Source organism: Xiphias gladius, chromosome 14 (assembly GCF_016859285.1).
Source record: "Xiphias gladius isolate SHS-SW01 ecotype Sanya breed wild chromosome 14, ASM1685928v1, whole genome shotgun sequence".
NCBI lineage: Eukaryota > Metazoa > Chordata > Actinopteri > Istiophoriformes > Xiphiidae > Xiphias > Xiphias gladius.
The window spans coordinates 2,271,517-2,296,785 of record NC_053413.1 but is presented as its reverse complement, the minus strand read 5'-3'; the positions used below and the strand labels follow the sequence as shown (position 1 = coordinate 2,296,785).

Here is a 25,269-nt window from a genome sequence, read left to right as displayed (position 1 = left end):
GATAATAATTATAAACATAGCAGTTTCAATTGGGTCCTCGCGCCGGTTGGTGTTCAGGCCCTAAAAATCTTTAGGATTACAATAGGGCCTTTGCATCACTCAGTGCTCGAGCCCTAACAAAAATAAACATAGCAGTTTCAATAGGGTCCTTGCACCAGTCAGTGCTTGGGTCATGATGATGATGATGATGAGTTTTGAGTAGTAGTGGCAGATCTGGATTTTGTAGCTCCGGAGTCAGATATAACGACAGAATGAGGACAGGGAGAAAGAGGACAAAGAGGAAAAGCACAAACTACGAGAGAGAGAAGACACAAAGTTAATGACATGCTGTACTGTGATATAGATGTATGGGCAGAGAGAGAGAGAGAAAGAGAGAAGAAGTGCTCTGCCTCATGGGAGTTCCCCCAACAGCCTTGGCCTAAAGCAGCATAACTACACACCTGGGCCCTGCATGGATTAGTTTTTACTGGAGGGATGGAACAGTAACCCCAGTGACCCCTTGTTCCCTATGAATGAGAGCACTGTCATCCTGGAAGAGACCACTCCCATCAGGATACAAATGTTTCATCATATGATAAAGGCGATTACTCAGATCAACTTTGTATAGATTTGCAGTGACTCTTCCTGCTTAGGGGACAAGTGGACCCAAACCATGTCAGCAAAATGCCCCCATCAGCATAACAGAGCCACCAGATCCCCTCACTGTAGGGGTCAAGCATTTAGACCTGTACTGTTCTCTTGGTGGATGCCACACATGCACTCGCCCACTTGTCGAGAATATGGTGAAGGATCACTCATCTGACCATATCACTTTTTTCCGAATCTCTGTAGACCAGTGGCTATGTTTTTTTTCACCGCCGAACTTTCAAATGTGTAGTCATCTTTGTAATGAGGGGTTTGTGCACTGCAATCCTACTATAATATACCTCTCTATGTAATTGTCAATGGACTGTTCTTGCTGACACAGTCTGATCACGTCCTGCTTTGACATTCCCAGGAGGAGTTGCTCTTCTGTATTTCCTTACATGTTGCACTGATGCATGAGCATCACAATCATCAAATGTGCGCCTTTGACCACAATTTCCAACGCCTATTTACTGATGTCTGTCCCACAGATCTAAATGCAGATGTCACTATAGTCACTGTTCCTATTGAAACACTAGCCGGTTGAGCAGTCTTTGTGACTGAAGCTCCTGCCATCTGTGCCACACCAATGATTCCTCTTTCAAAGTCACTTAGATATTTTCCTCTTGGCAGCTTGTTACAGAATCAGAATCAACTTGGCCTGCTCAGTCTTTTTATACATGCCACAGAGCATGATTGGATGTTAATTGCCTAATTGTACCAAGAAGTGCACCTGTGTGGAGGCATCTGCATTCGTTATGTTTCTCCATTAATTTATTCAGGTTTCTCCTTTTATCTGTCACCCATCTGTGGGGTCCAAAAGTCTGAGAGCACTCTCAGACTTTTGGGCCCCACTGTGTATGATTAGATAACGTTTTTCTGAGGTGTTTGGGGCCAAGTACAATAACTTCAGTTTTATCTGAATTTAGAAGTTAAAAATTACAGGTCATCCAGGTCTTTATCCACCTTGTAACTCTCTTTTTGAAAGGTGCTATAGAAATAAAGTTGATTATTATTATTATTGTGTCTTTGAGACATGCCTGAAGTTTGACTACCTGATTAGTTCCATCTAGCTTCATGGATATATACAGCGGTATAAAGGCAGATTCAGAGATTTATACAGTTGGGTGTCCAACAAAGATAACTGCAATAGATTTTATTGCGCTACAAGTTACTTTAGTTGTAGTCTGACTGCAAATTTATTCTTGTCTTCCAAAATAACTTATGAATGCAAGTTAAGAATGGGCATCTGCATGTTTTGTAACATATTTGCTGTACTTTGGCACTGTACCTCCAAGAGAAGAACAGTATCTTATGTAAAGTTGTCTTGGACTCTGGAAAGCAGAATTGAGACTCAAGTAGCTTCTTTCGTTAACCCTTTTCTAGAAGACTTCTCATTGCCGATGTTAAGGAGAAGCTGAAAAGCCAAATGCAATCACAACAACATGCAGGAGTTTTTCAGTGTATCTTCCTTTGCAAAAGTGCAAAGGATATCAGTTTTCTGCATATTTGCCACAGCTCTGTTTTGTATTCCAGCAACATGATGAAAACTTGCATATTTATTGGTCCACAGTTATATTGTGAATAGGAGCTGCTAATAGCTAATTCTGTATACTTTAATGGAACACGAAAACTGTCATCTATCCACTGATATACTTATATTTTTTGTATGTTGAAAGCCTTTGGAGAGGGACAGTTGCCTCAATTTTGTCTGACAGAGTCAACATCGTCAGAAAACCCTTGGTGTATATAAATACAACACCACGAACTACACCTTAAAAAATCATCCTGGAGTTGAATGAACATATCTCTGACACAGTGTCAACAAAACTTTCACAAACATTATTACAGTGTATTGTATTGTACAGATACCAGGTATCTCTACAAACTGGTGTTTTGATGTATAATAGTCAGTTCTTAAGTATTTCAGTACTCTGCTGGTAGTGCTGAAATTTCAAAAATTTCAATACTATCAGCAGTATCAAATCTAATTGCAAATTAAACACCGGCTACAGTTGCTACACACACACACACACACACACACACACACACACACACACACACACACACACACACACAGAATTGTACACACCATACCTCCAAGTTTCTTTGAAAGTCACTTCCTCGTTGCAGATGAATATTCAGTATTGTCCTTAGCCGTCTGAACATGATAATTAGCATAAAGAACACTCTGTTTTTCTCTCTTTATAGGAAGTCTTTCCCCTCCCAGCATGCAACTCTGGCTGCCTTTGCTGCTGTCTACATCTCAGTAAGTGGTTAACATGCACACTCACATGTAGAATGAGACTTGCAGCTGACTATCTCTAAAATCTTTAAAGAACATAAAAAATCAATCAACATTAAAAAAATATAATGATTGGTTCATTTGAAACTGTGTATTCTAGATGTACTTCAACACGGTGCTGACAGACTCGGCTAAGCTGCTGAAGCCTCTCCTGGTGTTTTCTTTTGTCATGCTGGCCATCCTGGCTGGGTTAACCAGGATCATCCAGTTCAGAAACCACCCTGTTGATGTCTACTGTGGATGGTTACTGGGATCTGCCATCGCTGCTTATCTGGTAATGGTTTCTTACAGGTCAGGTACAGGTTATTTGTGATTTGACCAAGCTTTTGTATAGGCTAAACTGTGTCTGAATATTTATTTCAGTAACCCTTGTAATTGCACTTTTTTGTTAGAGTCCTGCTCGTCCTTAATTGCTGTTTCTGTCAACAACATGGTGACTGCGATTCCTTAGCGTATCTACTGCTATAAAAGGTCCCCCAGATGGAAGAAACACATCTGTAAAACTGAGCAATAAATGAATGCAGAGTCAATCTGCACTCAACTAATAAAGGGAGAAGTCTGTTGTGGAGTAGAGACAGGAAAAATAATATCAATAAAACTCAACTGCTGGGTAGCGTTAAGTTTGGTAAATATCAAATAAAGCAGTGTGTTATGTTAAAACTACAGTATGTAACTTCTTTTAAAATTTCTTTTAGTTGAAATTTGCTCAAAAACATATTGTAGGAATTTGGAACATGGGATGTTCCAACACATTGGAACATTTAACAATAAACTTTGCTCATAAAATAGTTTTAAGATATAAAAATGTTGGAATTTTTGAAGCTCAAATGTTATTATGATTCTGATGAAGAATTATGAAAAATGAATATACACAACTCACATATGGAATTATTCGCCCAGCAAGGTAACTCATGTAAGAGAATGTATAATAATATGGGAATAGTCCTTCTTGCTAGTTAAATAAGCGAGGTCAATTGGAGTCATGATTGTTATTAATCTTAATTATGATTTTTATTTTATAGAAGCAAGTCTCTTTAATAGTCTTAATTATTGTTTGTGCTGTAGACTACAGATCTTTTAAGGTTAGGTGACTGAGATGCAAGTACAAGAAAGCACAAACAAGTTCAGTTGTACATGCACACACATGTATAAGTAATGCTACAGTGACTAACATTAAACACTACAACACAAAACAGACAAAGCCATGGTGAGTGATTGAATGAGTAGCAGAGTTTTAAATCTACTCTGGAGATGGTATGCAAGAACGAAGATATATGAAATGACTGTAACTCTGAGAAGCAGCTAGTCAAATCAAATGAAAATTATTAAAGCATCAGAATTTAAGCAATTTGAATGGAGGTTTTTGTGGAATACTTGCATGCACCCTGTGGAGTTTTCTTCTAATGTTGCAGAGTTGAGTCTAAATAAACAAAGCCCCAATAGATTTGTGTTGTCCTGCTGGACCATTTGGACCATATGAAGCTGAAAGGTGATGAATGAGTAGGCCAGAGTCTTTTGATGGATAATGTGTTCCATTTGTGTGTGTTTGGCTAGACTACATGTTTGGGGTGTTCTCATCTGTGTCACTGGGTTTCAAGCCAGTGACACAAGTCCCAATCAAGTCCTATAAAATCAGAGATCATAGTAGGATTAATAGCTGGTGCCAGTTTATCTGTGTGGGTGACTGCTGAGTCATGATAATAAGTGTGAGGTAATGTTTATCCAAGTCTTCCTTGCAGCCCGAAGTGGTATGCACCTTGACATTCTAGCGTTCTGGCTCTTGAGAGCAAAGGGGATTGAAGGGTCAAAAGGGACAGTATCAGTGTTCTGGTTAAGTGACCATGCAGGAAATGAGAGTTCCTTATAGGGCTGTCCTCTAAAGTCGATGCGTTGATGCATCACTCGAGAAGACCCTGAGTAAACTGGCATTTTATCAGTCAACTTTGTCAGTACACAGAGCAATGCAAGAGCAAAAGTGTGACAGCCTGTAAAGTGAGTCTTGTCTTAAAATGACCAAATCACAAAACTAACTGTGGTGGAAGTAGAGACGGGTGATGGAGAGGGCAGCACAATGCCGGACAGAACCCAGCTCTCGCATATTCTCAGCTACGGTGTACGGCTACAGCACTCTCAACAGCCTGGCACGGCTGCACTTCACAGTGCAGTAGGATTTCAAAACTTAGCTATGACTTTTACCTTCTATGATTGTGTGGAAATATACCAAAAATATAAGGTATAGTGAAATGTAACCCCCATGCTAGCGCTATCTTGATGGGACAACAACCTGTCTGTTCCTTTTCTAAGTTTGTTTATCATGAAAAAGTAGAGGAACTAGTGGAAACGTTTTAACAGAATTAAGGTATCCGGACAACCAGTATAGCTTTTTGACAGAAGTTGGTGTTTTATCTTTTAATCTTAGTGACAGTTCTTATGTTGTTCTGACATCAAGTTCTACTGTATTGTCTCCTTACATTTCATTTCATACATTTAATTTTTTGGTGATACACATATTTGAACTGTCTAATCTTTGCAGCCACTTCGGCTGGTACTATAGTGGGAAAGTTGCCCCTTATGTTCTTGTCCAGCTGTGGTTGGAGGCTTGCAGATTGAGTTTCAAGTCACAAATGACATTGATTAACAGTGCACAAGCAGATGCAGAAGTAGTAATATATTTGACAAGGTATGCGTACTGGCTGTGAAAAGATCCTTTACTGAAGCAATGTATAGTAAGTGATGTGAGAGAAAATCCACACACCTTGTTCCGTGAAAAATACATCCCAAAGTTAATATTTGGAAGACCACATTCCAGATTATATACAGTTGACCCCAATGTATATGATCAAGTATATATGTTTTTCCACATCCTACATTTTATCCATGGTTTACATTTTTGGTTATCCTGTCATTGAATAATTTTCTTCTGCTTTGTGAGTAACAAAGTGAATGTTCATTCTTACATCATACCTGCTTACTGCCCATAGGTGTGGAGTATATCAGTGGATCAAGAATATTAGAATGAATACATTCCTAATTAAAGTTTTGAATTGGTTATAATTTTAATTGTTGTGAAGAATATTTCAATTTAGAACTGATACCATGTTAAATGGAAATGTGTAATATTTACAGTTATTTTACTGATGCGGTATGTAATTTAGTTTTACATCCCCAATAATTTGCTATATCATGTGCCAGAGGCCACCAAATTTGGGTTTTTCCAGGCAAAAGTTTTCAACTCCATATCCTTGTGGAAAGCCCTGGTAGACATGAAAAAATGTGAACCTATGCTTTGATGAGAAACTACACATTAAATGCTTTTTAGTGCTGGAATATCAGGTGATACAAGTGGATTTTCCAACAAATTTCAAATATTGTATAAAAATGAATTTTTCTGCTCAAACTTAGATTGTATAGGTAGGTATATTTCATACGCTGTGGTAGCAGCTGCTGCACAGTATGTAAAAAGCAGAGCACTGGCTTATTTAGCTCCAGTTTGTGCCTCTCACACATAGCTGCTGGTATCATTAGTATTGGCAAGCCTGATAAGTGCAGAAAAACATCATTGTACATGAATATGATTTATTTCTCTGCAGTGGCAGTGAACACAGCACAACGGGCCACTGATAACCTGTATTAAGAGTTTAACAAGACATTTAGGGCTGATCAACAATAACATTAACCACAATAAAAACCAGGGCTGCTATTCTCCCCTCAGAAACATACACTAGAGAGCCTCTCATAGTATAGCTGCTATCTCAGCTGCAACACAGATACCCTGTGCTGCAGCTGTGTTACCCAACTCTGAGTGTTACAAAGCTGAATGTTACCCAACTCTCAAAGGAATGAATGGGGTGCCAATTTGAACATGGTGTCCACTAAATTATACATGGTCAATGTCCATGCTACAGTGAGTGGCGGTGAGTCAGTCTCCCCCATATCCCCTGACCCTCTGTATTACACACAACATAGCCACAAGGCCACGCCTCCAACAGTCATTGCTCCATCATTCCTCTGTTGCATTTTTTAAATATGCTTTTAGAGAGACTGCTAGCAGAATTTGAGGGTGTATTTACCCTTTCAGTTATTTTTTTTAGATATTGGCACACTTTGCATTTTCTAACTTATATTATAGCTACTTTTGAAATAACATTTTTTAAAAGCTCCTGCAAGCTGCTGCAGAATACACACTACTTAAATGTAATATTGTTCTGCAGGACATGTGGTTTAGTATAGCTTATGGGCTGAAAAGAGACATGGATGTTTAACTCTTGCGTAGAAAGTGGTGGATACACGCACTGTATAATACATCCCACGCACCATCATCCTGCAGCCCACACACACTTGGATAGACACGTCCAGCATGCACACACACACAGACATGAGCTGAACTATAGCAGCACACACACACAAACACACACACTCACACGCACGCACACACACACAAACACACACACACACACACACACACACACACACACACACACACACACAAACACACACAATACTACTTTTGTTGTTCTGTCTTCCCCTGCAGGAAGAGATGTTGGCTACAGATATATGAGGTTGCGCTCTGGAACATCAGCTCTACATAAGATGATGAAGAATTAAGTCAATTAATAGTTTTTACTGAATACATTTCACCAGTGGATATCTTTTATTTTTATGCAAATAGATAACTATTGATTGGGAAACTGATATCTGTAATTAATTTTGCAAGACTTTTATCCTCCCTTTTATGTGGTTCTACACTATATAGAGTTGATGAATATAGACATTTGTTCTCTAGGCAATAATCTTGTGGAGTGGAGGATTCATTGAGCTAGCTAAATTTAATCTGATTGGCACCTTCCACTCGTTTTTGTTTTGTATTGCATTAGTACTGCAACACAAAAACGGGTCAGGAAATCTGCTAATTACTTAATAGCACAAAAAAGAAACTTCTTACTTTTCTGGTTATACATTTTTTATTCTAGTTCCACTGTTCTAGCAGCATGGTTTCAACAACATATAAAATGTCCCATGTGAAATTCTCTTTGTATAGTTATAGTTTGTGTTATAGGATATTATTACTGAAGCATTAAAATGCAGAACTTTAATGTTATAGCTGGTCGAGGTGGATTTTTGTAATAGGGGGTAGATTCATCTATAACAATACATCATGATTTTTAAGCCTCCCATACATTTTGTTATGTGAAATATAACCTGTAAATGTCATTGGAAACTATAGCTGTGAAATAAATATATGTGGAGGTGCACTAATATCTCAAAACTGCACTTAAACCATGTCTTTTGATTAATACAGCCCATTTTGGGATTAATTACGGGATAATTGTAAGTGCTAAAACATAGTATAACAGCAGCATAAGTAGAGAACAATTATAAAGTCAGGAAACTGACTCAGAAATGTCAGTTACACAGCAATATGTTATGGACATTAAATATTGTATATAATGTTAGCAAACTTTAAATTTTGTAAATAATGTTAGCTAACATTGAATATTGTATACAAGGTAACATTCATTTCCATTAGATACTGTATATAACAATCAATAACATTAAATATTGTACATAATGTTATCCATCCATTTGTTATCTGGAGTCAGGTCATGGTGGCAGCAGGTTAAGCAAGGTAGCCTGCACGTCCCCATTAACGTTTTCCAGCTCCTCCTGGGGGATCCCAAGGTGTTCCCAGGCCAGATTAGATATATAGTCTCTCCAGCATATTCCGGGTCTACTCTGGGGTTTCCTGCCAGTTGGACTTGCCCAGAAGAACCCCACTTGAAGGCGCCTAGGAGGCATCCTGCCCAAACCACCTCAACTGGCTACAGCAGCAACTCCTAGCTCCCTGCAGATGTCTGAACTTTGACCCTATGAATAAGGGTGAACCCAGCCAACTAATCTAGAAAATTCATTTCAACCACTCATGTTCGTTATCTCATTCTTTGGTTCACCCAAAGCTCATGACCATAGGTGAGGGTTGGAACGTAATTTGACTGATAGATGAAAAGCATTGCCCTCTGGCTCAGCTCCTTCTTCACCACAATGATCCAGTACAATGCCTGCATTGCTACTGATGCTGCACCAACCAATCTGTCAATCTCACACTCCATTTTACCCTCACTCATGAACAACACCCCGGGATACTTAGACTCCTTCACTTGAGGCAGCAGCTCACTCCCAAGCCAAAGGGACTTCCTGCCAAGGATATGGACACAACTCTCACTCCCTATATAACCAATTACATAGGGACCAGTCCTGGTTGAAATTAGTGACACCCCTGAATTTTAAGTACAGAGATTAGAATATGTACAGATATAAATGCAGATTAACCAATTTTGTATAATCAGAATATTTAATAAAATTTCCAAAGTTACTGAACACCAACAACAATAAATGCTTTCATATCGTGCATTAAAAAATACAGTGATAAAATGTAAGTTTGTCACAATTATTGGCACCCTTTTAATTAGTTCCTCAAACAAAAAAATAAACAAATAAGACTCACCTGTGCTTAATTTTCATTTTTTTAGATGACCTGAATTAACTGATGAATGATGGTTCTACTACATTAAAAAGTGGCTGATTGTTTCCAGTTCCTTTTTGACAGTGGCAAAGACAAAAGATCTGTCTGACAGCATCAGAAATGCTATTATCAAAAAACATAACAACTCCAAAGGCTACAAGGTAATTGCCAAACACCTTGAAATGCCTGTTTCAAGAGTCGTAATGTTATCTAGAAGTTTCACAGTCATAAAACTGTTAAGACGCTTCCAGTACATGGCGCTAAGAAGAAACTCAATGAGAGAAGTCTGTGAAGGTTGATGCGGATTGTGGAAAACACAAGACATCTAAAGAGCTTCAGGCGGACCTGGTGCAATCTAGAGTGGTGGTTTCAGCCCGTACCGTATGCTGCTAAACCAAGTAGGGCTTCATGGGCGAAGGCCAAGGAGGACACCACTATTGAAAGAAAGGCACAAAAATGTATGACCAATGTTTGCAAAAACTTTCATATAACCCACAGTCTTTTTGGGATAATTTTATATGGACATTTGAAACCAAAGTAGAGCTCTTCAGTTTGTTTATAGGTGATGAAATGAAGCCCATAAGGAAAATAACACCCTACCTACAGTAAAACATGTTGGAGGTTCTATCATGCTATTGGGCTGCTTTGCTGCCTCTGGTACTTGAAGCATTGACTGTATAAAAGGAATGATGAAATTAGAAGATTACAAGAGGATTTTAGGGCAAAATGTTTTACCCAGTGTCAGAAAACCAGTCTGAGGCAACAGTCTTGGGTCTCTCAGCAGGAGAACACCCAAAGCACACACCCAGCAGCATAAAGGAAGGTTGAAAAGTTAAATATGGACTGTTAAACTGGCCAACAACGAGTCCTGACCTAAATCCCATTGAAAACCTTTGGAGAGAGCTGAAATCTGCCATTGCAGAAAGGACTCCTGAAAACTTAAAAGAGCTTGAACGCAGAGCAATAGAAGAGGTGCAGAAACTACCAGCAGACAAGTGCAAGAAGCTTCTAGGAGGCTACAAGAAACGTTTAGAGGCTGTCATTGTTGCCAAAGGTTCTGCAACCAAATCGTCATGAATGGTGCCAGTAATTGTGTTCCGGGTACATTTTGTTTTTGTATTTTTTCCCTATTATGCAAGTTTTCTTTTTTTATTTTATTTTATTCAGTAACATTGGACATTTTATTTAAGTATTTTGATTAAACAAAAATTGTTAATTTGCATTTATTTCAAAAGATATTCTAAATTCTGTACTTAATATTCAGGGGATGCCAGGACTGTATGGGGACCACCACCCCAGTCTTCCAGTCCAAATGCTCTGTCCCCGACCTCCATGTGACATTGAAAAGTCGTGTCAGCCAAGACAGCCCAATAGTGTCCAAAGTTCAGCATCTCAGGGTGAATCGCATCCACACCTGGCACTTTGATGCTGAGGAGCTTCTTAACTACCTCAGAGACCTCTGCCAGAGATATGAGTGAGGATTCCCCGAGTCTTCAAACTCTCCTTCCTCCTCAGAGGACATGTTTGTTTGGGTTCAGGAGTTCCTCAACGTGTCCTTTCCACTGCCTGACGATATCCCCAGATGGAGTAAGCAGTTCTCCTCCTTTGCTGAACACAGCTTGGGCCAAGCCCTGCTTTTCTTCCTGAGTCGTCTGATGGTTTGCCAGAGCTTCCTTGAGGCTGTCTGCAAGTCTTTCTCTATAGCCTCCCCGAACTCCTCCCACACTGGGGTTTTTGCTTCTGGAACCGTCATAGCTACAGCCACAGCTTTTATGGCGTTCCGGTGCCCAACTGCTGCTTCAGGAGACAGTAGATTCATACTACAAAATGTTAGACACACTGAAGGATTTTGAGCAAAACCACTGTTTAATTTTGAAAAGCAAAAAAAGTACTAAATGGAGCAACTAATTAACAATAGCTTGAATTTGTTATGCTATATACCAGTGGCTATAGTGGAAAATCTGTGCATCATTTTCTCTCAAATTTTAAAAATTAGAGATTACAAATTAACATTTTTACTTTTATTTAAATTCAAACTACTTTTGATAATAATTACGGTAATTGTTTCTATCTTCCAGTGAAACAAATGCCGTAAAAGCTTTGGTGTAGGACTGAGGAGCTTACATGGTTTCCGTCCTCTAAACTGGATTTTTTTATGTCGTTGCTGCATGCGCTTCTATGTCTCATTGTGTGTGTTTGTGTGTACGTGTGTTCGTGTGTGTGTGTGTGTGTGTGTGTGTGTGTGTGTGTGTGTGTGTGTGTATGTGTGTGTGTGATTTTGGGAAAGTGTGGAAATTTTGGCCAGTCCTCACTTTCTGACACACCTTCAAAGGGCTGTTTGAGGGTTAAGAATCGGTTTTAGGGTAGGTTTACGATAAGGATTCGGACTAAGCATTTAGTTGTGATGGTTAAGGTTAGGGTAAGGGGTTAGGGAATGCATTATGTCAATGAGTTTTCTCACAAAGATAGATGTACAAACCTGTATGTGTATATGTTTGTATGCAGGGTGTGTATGCGGTGGGGAATTTCTTGCCTAGTGAAGATCGATCTAGAAGTCGACCATCTCGCCCCATCTTAAGAGAGCCCCCTCTCTCCTCCCTGCCCAATGTCAGCCAAACAGCAGTTAGCAACAGCAACCAAGGTAAAAACCATGCCTGCCAGATGTCTCTTAGAATTGCAGATTACATCCCCTTGACATGTCAACTAAAAATGCAACACATAAACAACCCTTATTACATTATGACCAGCGAATCTTATCGTTTTGCTTTGCTAAATCCCAGAAGTCTGTGTTTAGGCCTGCTAATGAGCACAGACAACTCTACCAACAATGCAATCACTTTGAACAATCCATATAAAAATAAAATCAGGGGGAAATGTCTGGCGTGTCATTAATCTGCAGAATTTCATTTACAAATTTTAATCTCAGGCCAAAACTGAGGTAACCTCTGACATCATCAGGTTTATTTTCTCAGACTTGAAGAAGTTACTCCGGAGAAAAAAATGATACAATAGTTTTGGTAGGCTGAATAAAACTTCTTGTGACCAGTAAATTAATCCTGATATAAAATTAGTGGTGTGCCCCTTTAACTTCTAAGTGAATACATCATGTCTGCATTAAAGTATTTGGATGGAAACCTACTTTTTCAGAAGTCAAGCAGATGTGACAAACCTCCAGCGGTCAGTTTTGTTGCTGCTTGTTTGATGTCTGATCTTAATGTTATGACATCAAACAACCCTTTGCTGTTCATTTTAAAAAAATACCTGCTTCAAATAAGTAAACTAACTTCGAATCACCCCCTCTTTTAACTTGACAGTTTGACCTTTCCTTGTTGTCCTCTGATAGGCCAGCACACCCTGGCTCCTAGCCAGCCAGAGCCCATTATCACAAGGACCTCTTCCCACACCTTGTCCCCCGACCAAACAGGGCCCATCCTGATGCGAACCTCCTCCTATCGAGAGCCCTCTCTGACCAATCTGAAGAGAGCAAGTGCTGAAGTGGAGGTGATTACTCCATCCAGTCCTCTAAGCAACCGTGACAACATGATGACCTTCAGCAGCAGCACACTGCCAAGGTAATTATTTTTAATAAGAGTCTTTATCCACAGGTTTGGTTTGGGCAAGAAAATAAGAACTTTGCTTATCCATGATACATCATGTTTAACTGTCACATACTAATCAGAAAGATAAAATGTAATTCAGGTAATTACAAAACCATTAGCTGCCATTTTAGCAAAAGAACTTTGAAAAAAATGCCACAGGTAATAAGCTGATAATTCTTGTTTCTGTACACACAGTGTACACACGTTGAAAAACCTAGGAGCCTGCAAGTATATCTGGGGATACCAAAGCAGATTTTGTTGAGAATTCCTGGGAAATACCAGGATGTCAGTTCAACTCTAGTACTAATATCAGTTAATTTCAGCCATCTACTAATTGTTTCAGCATCAAGGGAACTACAATTAACAGTTTACACAAAGCAGCCATAGGCATGTTCGTTCAGATATTTGGGTTTGTAGAGGTCGAAAGCCAAGATAAGTCCAGGATCTATGAGGCAGTTCATTTAGGTAACATGGAATCTAGTAACAGGCATACAATTGCTTTGGGTTAAGGTTAGCCTCAGAAAAAAAGGAAATTTAGTTTTCAATGTGTATCTTCAGTCTTACTTTTTTGTTGTAGTTGCCAGAGAGAACTAAAATTAAAATTTGTCCCATGTAAGCACTCTTGTCATCCAGTCATTTTCTTTTTTGTTACTTTTAGCAGTTCTCTTTGCCTCCTCCTCCAGGTCCCATGGAGGCTCCTCATCGGAGGAGGGTCGCATTCCTCGGCGTCACGCATCCATCCACGCCTCAATGGACTCAACTCGATCCAAGCAGCTCCTCAGTCAGTGGAAGAATAAGAATGACAGCAGGAAGCTGTCCCTCCAGGTGATGGATGGAATAAGACCAGCCTCCTCCTCATCTCCTCAGAGGAACATGGAGCTGCGCTGCTCCTCAGAACCGTCTGCCATGGGCCTGGAGGCAGAGCTCTGTGGTGGAACACACCTGCCTTCAGTCACTGGCCAGGAAGTAGAGCTGCGTGCTGGTGCCCACATCCCAGCTCAATATATGAAGCTAGCAGCTAGCTCTGTTCCTATAGCGAATCATAATCACATGACCCATAATGGCAGCACCGGATTGGCTGGTGGGGCCAGAGTGTCTATCCAATCCCGGCCTGGATCCTCTCAGCTGGTTCATATTCCAGAGGAGGAGAACCCTACCATCAAGGATCAGGAGAGTGAATCGGAGGACAGCATTATGGAAGGGGGCGGTTCAGTGAGGGAAAAGTGGCTGAGAGTGGCTGAGAAGACCACCATACCCTGCAGGCCACTCAGTGCTGGAGGACAGCCTCGTCTTATGCAGGTTAATCATTCTTTTTCTATACCTATTTAAACATTTTCTGTCTGTCTGTCTATCTGTCTGTCTGGCTGTCGGTCGTGTATCTAAAGCACTTTACTTGTTACATTATAAGCATATGGCAGAGCAACAAAATTTTGGATTGCATCCCTCTAAAACAAACAACTAAACGCATGTTCAGACGGCTAGAGTAAGTGTTTTTTTTCACCTACTAATGATTGTTTTCATTATAAATTAATCCGATGGTTATTTTGTCAATTAATCATTAAATCTTTAAAATGTCGGAAAATAGCGAAAAATGTCCATTATATTTCTTTATGGACCACTACATTTTCTGTCTTGAAAAATGACTGAAATGATCAATTGATTATCAAAATAGCTGCAGCTTAATCTTCATTAAATCATTTAAATTATTAATTGTTTCAGCTGTGTTTTCATCTTTTTTGAGGAGAAATGGAACATGAGTAAATGCTAGCATGGAGTGTGAAGAGCTAGTCTAAAAAGGTAGGTTTTAATACACTGAAGAAGATGATGATGATAATAATAATAATAATGATAGTAACTTTTTTTAAGCACCTTTCATACATGAAATGCAACTCAAATTGCTTTACAGTATGGCATTAATAACACCAATAAAAATAAGGTAAATATGAATAAGTTCATAAAAATAGAAGTTCCAATAAAAGCGATGATACATCGGGGGCAATTTTGGGTGCAGTATCTTGCCCAAGGACATTTTGACATGTGAAAGTAAACGTAAAAGGATCTTAAAATGACTTCTAAACAAAATGGGGAGCCAGTGCAGGGTAGCTAAAACAGGATTAATGTGCTCTCTTTTCTTAGTCTTTGTTTGAAGTCTGGCAGCAGTTTTCTGAAGTAGCTGAAGTTTTCCTATCAACTTTTTTGGCAGGCCAATGAAGAGGGCATTACAATAGTCCAACCTGCTAGTAATCAAAGCGTGTTTAATTTCTCGGCATCCTGCCTCGTTAAAAACAACCTTAACTTGGCAACATTTCTAAGGTGGAAGAATGGGCGTTAAAGTTTAAATCAGAGAAATATATAATTGTGTGTCATCTGAGTAGCTATGGAAATTTATATAGAACTTGTTGATGATGTGACCTTATGGAAGCATATATGAAGAAAATAGTAGAGGACCAAGACAGCTTCCTTGCGCAATACCAAATGGCAAGTCATGCTTCACAGACACCTGATCACCCAAACTAACATAGAATTTTCTACCAGTTAGGTAAGATCGAAACCAGTTTACAGCACTATCTGAGAGACCGACCCATCCTTCAAGACAATAGATTGAAATAGTATCTTCGATGGTGTCAGATGCTGAGCCGTTTCTGTACTGTGGTTGGATCTTAAACCAGATTGGAACTTTTCTACAATACTGTTCTCACTTAGAAAGGTATTACGTTGATTAAAAACCACATTCACAAGAACTTTGTTTATAAACCTGTAATCTAGGTTTGGCTACTTTATTAGAGGCTTCACTACTGCCGGTTAAAGGCAGTAGTAAAGATTCCTGTTAATTATTTTTAGGATAGACGGAGCTAAGCTGTCATTTACATTCCTGAGGGAGTTGCTAGGGACTGAATCTAGAGCGCAAGTGGAGGAGGATGTTTGAGCTATAATCTCACGGAGGTCGGTATGCGAGATACTGTTAAAAACATTTAAAAGTAGGAGGGCTGCTGTGAGGGTATCACCAAGCTTATTAGGTCTTCTACTAATGCCGGACGTAATTGAGACAACTCAGTCTCTACGGATGGTAGCAAACTCCACACATCTCTGAGCAGAAGCCTGCTCGGAGTGAAAGGAAACCTGATTGTCACAGCCCATCAGTGGTTGAGAACTGGACTCTAGAATATCCACTTTTCTCAGTGATGATTTTAGAAATATGTATGTCTCAGTGTGAGCATTTTTATTATATGTGACAATTTTTTCGTTCAGAGTGCTATGGTTTACCTTTGGCTTGGTTTTCATTCATGTTCTCTCTGCTTTCCTACAAGACTCCTTTAATGCAGGAATATCTTTGTTCATCCAAGGCCTCACTTTAATGTGAGACATATTTTTAGTTTTCATAGGAGCTACTTTATCAAGTGTGTCAGCCAATACACTGTTGGTGGCATCTACCATTTCATTTACAGGATAATTGAACATTTTTTGTTATAAGGAGTTTGTGAGCTTGGCAAATCGTAATTCTGCAATGGTATCTCAGTATCCTCTTCTAATTTACTGTATCAGAATGATTTCTTATGGTATTCAATAAAACAATCAAAGATACACATAATGATCAGACTCATTGACATCATACAACATTAGATCGGTGACAGTGATTCCTCTGGAAAAACGTGATAGAGAGTGGTACCGCGGTTATGGGTAGGACCAGTAAAATGCTGAATAAGATCTAGGCTGTCCAAGATATTGAAGAATTTTGTGGCTTTAGGGTCAGATAAATTATTTATGTGGATATTATCGTCACCATCATAATTAGTGATAATAAAGCACTGTGAAAACAAACTCCAGTCAGTTTTCAATAAGTGTATTCAACCAAGCAGGCAATATTAGTGTGTATGAGTGTGTGCTCACAGTATGGTCGATCAGTCAGTAGTCAGTCAGGTTTGCAGAGTCGGCTTTAGTTCCATTAAGACTGGCAACTGCTGGAGAAACCGCGACTGGATATGCACGTCCACCACATTCCTCACGAGACAAGGCTTACCACGAGTTGGCTACAATGACGTGGACTTTACAATGCGATCAGATGCTGAGGGTAAAGCTGGCGCATCTCCACTCCACTGTCAAGCACCACTGGAAACTCTGAGACACACTAACAGATTTACTGGAGGTAGGTTTCACACGGGTTTTTGGTGAATTGTGATTGGATTATTGGAAGATTGTGGGTGTTAACTGTTAATTCTGGACTAGCTGCAGGGTCTCTAGGGAAGAGGGAGTTGCAGAGGTTCAGTCAGGAGATAACAAGAAGATAGACAAGCACCTGGGCTTGCCTCCGTGGGGAGGAAGAGGTAAATCAGTCTGATTTTCTACTGGAGGAACTTAAAGGAATGCTGGTGCCATGTTTGTCAAGAACAACAGTTCATCAACCAGGGTCATACCCAGGCTTCTCGTTACCCGAGTTGGCACCACCAAAGTAGTGTGTTGATGTACAAGTCTGAAGAGGATCCCACCCAGACTCCCTGTCATACCAGCAAAGATGAGGAAGTCATGTGGGCTAGCAGACTTGCTTGGTCTGACTTATGGTGATGTTGAAGACCCACCAAAATCAGTATCTGCCATAGGTGATGAGGAGGTGAAAAGATACGAGGAGGTCACAATACTGGAACTCACAGAAGACCCACTAAGCTGGTGGAAATCATATGAGCAAGTCTATCCTTTCCTGGCCAAGCTAGCAAAAATATACATTTGTATCCCAGGTACTAACATCTCAGCCGAAAGAGTCTTCTTGATGGCTGAAGACGTCATCACTGCACAATGGAGCACGTCGAAGAGCATGTTGATCAGCTCCTATTTCTGAGCAAGAATGCTGACATTCCTACACTGTCCAAATGTCTTAACTTTTTTAGTTCCAACGCCTGCAGCAAACAGTAGCACATTTTATTTATTTTAATGTAAGACTACATGTTTTATTTTATTTTATTTCAGTTTAACAGTAATTTACTTTCAAATTCCCCAGTTGTTGAAAGGGCCATACAACTTTTTTTGTACAAGTTGCATTTTACAGTACAGTAGTCCACACACATTTGCATTTCAGTTAAGTTGAATTAGACTGTAATACAAGCAGTCAAGTTTGTCAGGTGATTGCAACATTTATGGCAGGTTTGTCTGACAGTGTTTTTCAGTCTGTGTGCTTGACAATCCTATATTGCAGCAATAAAAATGACTGAAGTGAGATGAACAGACTGAGACCTTTTATCTTATTACATAAAAAAAATCTTGACAAAGTTTTCCTTTGGGGATGTAATTTGCAGTTGAAAAAAGGTAATAAATGGCAATATATGTTATTTGTCAAACACAGCCGACAGGTTCAGAAGTATGAGAACAGAGGAGAGTTTGTTTTGTCAAGCAAAAATAATCTTAACTAAATGTGTGCATTTTGGGTACACTGCTCTGATGAGAACAAGAGGCTCCTGAGCTGTGACCAAAACTAGAGCTTGCAAACAAACATGTCAAGCACTATAATTCATTTTGGTGTTTTTCCCTGGTGATGCAAGATGATAAAAATTTTTTGAAAAGACTTGAGAAAAATAAGCCTGTTATGCTCAAATCTTAAACAGAAGTATATTTTAAAATGGTAGCACTTTGTAACACAGCACTGAATAAGATTTTACAAAGGTATTTACATGGCTAAATAAATGGAAAGATGGACCTGCTGACAAAATGTTGTTTTTTTTGTTTTTTTTCCAAAATGGAGTTGTGCAAGAAAACAAAAGGCTTTTAGTATTGCTGTATCTCAACATGTAATCTACAGTTAGGTACATAAGTACTTGGACATAATTTTCATAATTTTACCTCCATACACCGCTACAATTGATTTGAAATGAGCCATCAAGATGTTATTGAAGTGTAGAATTTCAGCTTTAATTCAAGGGTGATAAAAATTAATGCATTAACCATTAAGGAATTAAAGCCATTTTTATACATAGTCCCTCCATTTTAAGAGGTTCAAAAGTAATTGGACAGACCAACATAATTAGAAATATATGGATTATTTTTAATACTTTGATGAAAATCTCTTGCAGCCAATGACTGCCAGAAGTCTGGAACCCATGGACATCACCAAATGCTGATTTACCTCCCTTGACATGCTTTGCCAGGCCTTTACTGCAGCAGCCTTCAGTTGCTGCTTGTTTGTGGACTTTCCCGCCTTTAGTTTTGTCTCCAGTAAATGAAAAGCATGCTCAGTTGGGTCGAGGTCAGGTGACTGACTTAGCCACTGATGAATATTCAATTGAGACGCTCTTGGGTTGTTTTCGCAGTATGTTGCAGGTTATTATCCATCCATCAGTTTTGCAGCATTTGGCTGAACTATGAGCAGATAGTATAGCCCTGTGCACTTCAGAATTCATCGTGCTACTTTTATGAGCAGTCACATCATCAATAAACACAGTGACCCAGTTCCATCGGCAGTCATACGGGCCCATGCCATAACACTGCCTCTGCCGTGTTGATGATGATGTGGTATGCTTTAGATCCGATTAGAACCGTTCCTTTCTTTCCCAATACTCTTTTCTTCCCATCATTCTGGTACAATTTAATCTTGGTTTCATCTGTCCAATTTGTTATGTGATATGACTAGTAATTTATTGTAGTCATCGTAAAATTCTATTCTATTTCAATACAGATTATATGTTTCATGGACAGCTTCAGTCATAGCCTTTTTGTTAAAAAGCTTCTAGTTATAATAGTAGTACTCCACCTACAAGAAGAGCAGGTTAGTTATAAGTTAGATAATGATTTATTATCCCAGCATCAACATTAAGAAGAGCTCACATTTTACTGTCTTTTTCTTTCTTCCAGGTGATAGCTTTATCCAAACAGCAGGGTCTACTTCACTCTCCTCGGTCGGAAGACAGTGGTAGTACTGTCAGCTGCACTGGATCCATCAGGTACCGAGCCCTGATGGACCAGGACCCATCACCACCAGCCTCCACCACTGGAGCAGTGGTAGGAGGTCTGTATTGCTAATAGAGTAATATACCCTATACTGGATATCTGGATGTATGTATGTATTTACTGTTTTATGAGACAAAATGGAGGAGGTTCCTGTTCTGTCAATAAAGTGAAGATGAAATTTTATGACAATTGTATACAGTGGAACAAATTAAAGGAACAGTAATATTGTTTTCAACATACAGACGGGTTACAAATTAAAGGAAAAACAATATAAAGTGTCTTGTAAAATAAGCTGCCAAAACACCTTCAGTGTGACTTGTCATATATTCTACAAGTTGTCTGGAACTCTACTGTAGGTATATATCACCATTTTTCCAAATATATTCCCTAAATTTTTGATGATTGTGGTGAAGACACGTCTTTTTCATACTCATCCAACCTTCCAGTGACCCCTTTGTTCCTTATAGATGGGGGCATTGTCATCCTCTTTCTCCACTCATTTTTCAGGTTTTTCCTTTAATTTATCACCCATTTGTATTTCTTCTCTCAGAAGGAAAAAACAGGTTTCACAGGTATGAGTAAGGTCTCAGTTTTAACAGAGCTTGTCCAATAAACAGGAGAGGCTAACAATCATCTCAGCTATGATCTCATTTTATTATAATAATTTATTATAATAATTTATTTTAATAATTAGAAGTTTTTACTCTTAATTCCAAATTATGCTAATATTTAAAAGCGAAACATGTTAGAGCCTTTAATATGAATATTTATATTTCAGTGGTTCGGCACATTTCATAGCCTTTGATCTCATTAATTTTCAACAACTGGGAATCATATAGGGCTGGGTATTGTTTATAAGTAGTCAATAACTAGTACAGATGTAATACCTGTGTTTCAGTACTGATACCAAAACAGTACTTTTTTCAGAACCTTACTTTGAACAATATAAACCTTTTTTTTTACAAAACTCTTTTCTCATGAAACAAAAAATCCAAACTTCTCAAATGTTAAATGTTGCCAGAACACAAGCATTTGTACAAGTACACTGCCAAAATTAAATAGTTTAAAATTGGAAATAAATATGTACTTTTAAATCAGTAACCTAAAGAATTAGTAAACAGGATTTTAAATCTGTCCAGACATCTTAAGCCAGCTTTTGGTACTTGATGCTTTTTGATTCTTGGTGTTATTGACATATTTTTGGTCCATACCAAAAAAATATTGCAGTTAACCTTACTTTTTCAAATTTAAGGGAATTTGCATTTGGTTTAGATAGCCGGAAATAACTTGAGATTGAAACTAAAACAGAGTCAATGAAAGGATAAGTGTATTGATATTCTCAGTTTTGTTTTTTTGTCCAAACATTCCAAAACACAAAAAGACCAAAACTAACAATGAATGTATCCAACCAACAAATGTCTTTGTATCAAAACCTGATATATCTCATTTCTCTTTGCCAAAGAGCTCCATTGTTATCCAAAAACTATTAAAAATACATCAGTGAGTCACACTGGAGACAGCAGTTGGGTAACAAAGGATTTTATTGTAACGGGTTGTGATAATGTTCAAAGATGCGGGACTTGGGAGGTTATTGTTTGAAGAGTAGATGAGTGAGGAATAGGAGTGGGGATTCGCAGAGATTGGCGAGTAGAGCAGGGTGAGGGAGTCTTGGCCATAGTCCACACGGAGGACAGGTATCGACAATGAACTGGATGCAGGAATGGGGCAGGAGCAGGTGTGATGGTTCTGAAGATGAATGGCAACAATGAAGGAGAAGACATGACTGCAAACAGGAGCAGGCTTATCATGGAAATTAGAAGTAAGAAAAGATCACGAGAAAAACACACAAGGAGCAAGATACTGAAGTTGGCCTAAGCGTACCAAAAAACAAAGTGGTGGAAAATATCCCTAAGAACGTGATTAGTCATGTCTTGGAACACAGCTGGGGCATTGGTTAACCCTAAGGGCATTAACAGATACTCGACATGAACCAAAGGTGTATTGAAGGCCGTCTTCCACTCGTCCACATCCTTTATCCGAACCAGGTGGTAAGTATTCCGCAGGTCAAGTTTTTCGAATGTGCCTCACCTCGCCTGCACCAAGAGGGGAAGAGGATGGTTGGATTATGCCTGCTGTCAGGGAATCCTTGATGTATCTTTCCATAGCCTCTCTCTCCAAATGGGAGATTGTAGAGCCGGCTAGAGGGAAAAGGGGCTCCAGGAAGAAGGTGTGTGGTGCATTCTTAGGATCTGTGGGGAGGCAGAGATAATGCCCGATCCTTGCTGAATACTTCACTCAGGTCATGATATTCAGCAGGGATTGCTGATCGGTCTGATCCCAGGAATTGGTTTGGGTGGTTCAACATCACCTTCTGTGAGTAATAGAGCAAAACAGGCCGAATGACACAAAGAACTCCATTGTAAAATCCTGCCAGATGACCACTTAATGTGGGGACTATGTTGCTTTAACCAAGGGTGTCCTAACTAATGGAGTTTTGGTATCGGAAATCAAATTAAACCTGATGGTTTCTTGATGGTTACCGGAAATGATCAAAATTATGGCAGCGGTGTGATGAGTGTTGCAAGCCAGAAACCATTCTTCTGGAGTTAGGCGTGTTTGTCCTAACTGTATGGGCTTGTCAGCTGAGGGAAGGGAATGTTTTACTACCTGGTTTGTATCTGGTTCAGAACTCGCTCGAGCATTGGAGAGTCGACATGAGTGGAGGCTGGTTGGAAGGCGCAACCCGATTTTTCTAGGCGTCTCTACTTCTCTACTCTCAATCGGTTGTCCAGCCTGATAGCGAGGGACACAAGAGAGCTCAGGTAAGGTGGTTCATCACCTGAGGTAAACTCATCTTTCATTTGTTCATTCAAACCTTTAACAAATACTCCTTGTAAAGTTAGAAGCATTTCCTTGAAAATCAGGATGATCAAACACTGCCCATAAACAGGTTACAAAATCGTCATTGGACGAGGTTGAAATTTACCTTCGACTAATCAGAAGAGAACGTCAGAGGTCGCTGATGGAACACCATGGAACATTGTAGTAGAAGACTTTTGCACTTATCCAACTCACAACTGAAGGGTTTTGGGTCTGTGGAGTTATATTCTGATTAGGTCAGGGAGTCTCGGCCATAGTCCACACAGAGGACAGGTATCGACCATAAACTGGATGCAGGAACTGCGCAGGAACAGCTACGATGGTTCCGAAGATGACTGGCAATGAGGAAGGAGCTGAGCTTGATTGCAAATGGGAGCAGGCTGGAGGTTTGTACCTGAGCACATGGAAACTAGAAGTTAGAGAAGATCACAAGAAAAACAGACGAGGAGCAAGATACTGAAGTTGGCCTTAACGTCTGTACCACAGAGGTGACTGCACGATTTGGCGAATATTGGAGAGTTGAGCTGGGTTTATACACAGTAGTAGATGAGGGAGTTGATGAATGGCTCGCTTCGATCTGCAGGTGCAGCTCTGCAGGTGAGTTGGCGGGAGAGGGACCCATGTAGCCATGCCCAGCTCCTTAAAGGGAGACAACACAAAGACAAGCACACACACAGACAGGGAGAGCAACAACAACATGAGGACAGATAAACACATGAGGCAGGGAAAACAGAGGAGAACACAGGGAAGAAGAATTTAGAAGAAAAAGAATTTATTCACCCATTTTAAATAATGAAGCTATGTACTTGTAAGAAAGTATTGAGTATTGAGAAAAAGACTGATGCATTGTTGATTTTGGTCTTTTCATTTCTTGACAATAACACAAATAGAATATTGCCAGGCTTATCCTTGAAGCGAACTGCTCAGAATTTGGGGATACACACTTGTGATGTTCCCAGAAACAGATAATTGATGGATATCAATTTCAACTCAGTGCGTCCAGCTCTGTCATACATGTATGAGTATTTATTTAAACTTAACACAAAAACTGGAAGTTGAAAAAGGAGCTATCTTAGTTCTATACTTTCTTCCCAGCATAAGAGTGCATGAGGACTGGATTGTATGAAAGATGGCATGGAGTGGGAACTAATGTATCACATTCTGGACTCCTCTGTTTAGTGGCACATCATTCAAGATGATTATTATTGTAAGCAGTTGAAGATAATTATTGAGTCATTAACTTGTCTTGTTCTTTTAGGAGGAGGTCTGGAAAGAACTGGCAGTATAGTCCGCGTCGAAGCCCACCCGGAGTCCAGATCAAATAAACCAGTAGTGAAACCTCCTAGCACTGACGGAAGTGGCTCCTGGCGATGGAAACCACCAGAACAACGAGCATCTCTGCGACAGTCAGCTTTCCCCCTCAATGACCTGAACAGACACACAGACAGCTGTGATTTGCTGAGGGATGGAGGGTCAGTGGATGGACGGAAGAGTGTGACTGAAACTGAGAGTGAAGGGGGAGGAGATGGAGGAGTAGGAGGGGGTGGAGGAGTTGCATACATAAACCACCCACATGTTGTATACCCTGTACATCCCTTACATCTAAATAACCCCAACAACTTCCAGCACCTCAATTTTAATCCCAACAACCCCAATATCCTCAACTTTAACAATGCTCACCCTAACTTCAACCCCAGTTCTACCAACTCCACTATGCCATTCACCCCTACTGCCACCTATGCCCCTCCTTTCCACCCCCACCCTCAGGCAGTCACTACCATCAGGGTCACCCCAGTGGAAGGGACAGCTGCCAGCAGCGACGGGGGCTCAGACTGCCAGTCAGTGGCCTCGTCTAGCCGGGAGTCTACCCTTAGGAGGAAGAGCAGCTCCAACATCGTCCACGTCCCTGATCGAGGGCCCACCCCCGACCTCCACAACAACCACCGCCTCTGTGATGATGGTAACCGCCTCAACAATGATAGCAGCAACCGTTTCCATGAAAACCTTAGAAGTTTTCAAGAAAACCCTATTCACCCCAATCACCCCAACCACCCCAACAGGCAGTTGCAGGGGATGTTTGGCCGTCCCAGCCCTACCCCTCCCCCCACCTTACCCCGCCCCATCCTGACTCACACTCCGCCTCCCACTCTGGGCTTGGCCTATAAAGAATGACACACCCAGTGTTGAGTTCATCCATGATAAAAATTTGGCCTAATCAACCAATACAAAAAACAGTGGAGAACTTCAAAGTGGGCCAAAAATGAGAGGAAAGTCAGTTAAATCTATCCACCACCCAGGGTCAGCCAGTAGGGGATGGCCAAAAACTCATTAGTCCCACCCACAACCTCTCACTTCACCAGTTAAGGGACACTATATGGCCAATTGTGTCCACCTAGCTTCAAGGCTGTTTC

The 25,269-nt window shown here is 40.0% G+C and overlaps 1 protein-coding gene across 1 annotated transcript in view; it reads left to right on the top strand.

Moving 5' to 3' along the window:
* The window catches only part of LOC120799224 (2-lysophosphatidate phosphatase PLPPR4-like), a 65,218-nt gene extending 40,188 nt beyond the window's left edge, over positions 1-25,030 (top strand). Inside the window, exons 5-11 of the mRNA XM_040144211.1 lie at positions 2,836-2,893; positions 3,030-3,203; positions 11,955-12,090; positions 12,793-13,021; positions 13,732-14,347; positions 19,883-20,036; positions 24,117-25,030. Coding sequence (XP_040000145.1) covers positions 2,836-2,893; positions 3,030-3,203; positions 11,955-12,090; positions 12,793-13,021; positions 13,732-14,347; positions 19,883-20,036; positions 24,117-25,030 — 2,281 coding nt within the window. The remainder of the gene's footprint in view (positions 1-2,835; positions 2,894-3,029; positions 3,204-11,954; positions 12,091-12,792; positions 13,022-13,731; positions 14,348-19,882; positions 20,037-24,116) is intronic.
* Positions 25,031-25,269: the final 239 nt, after the last annotated feature.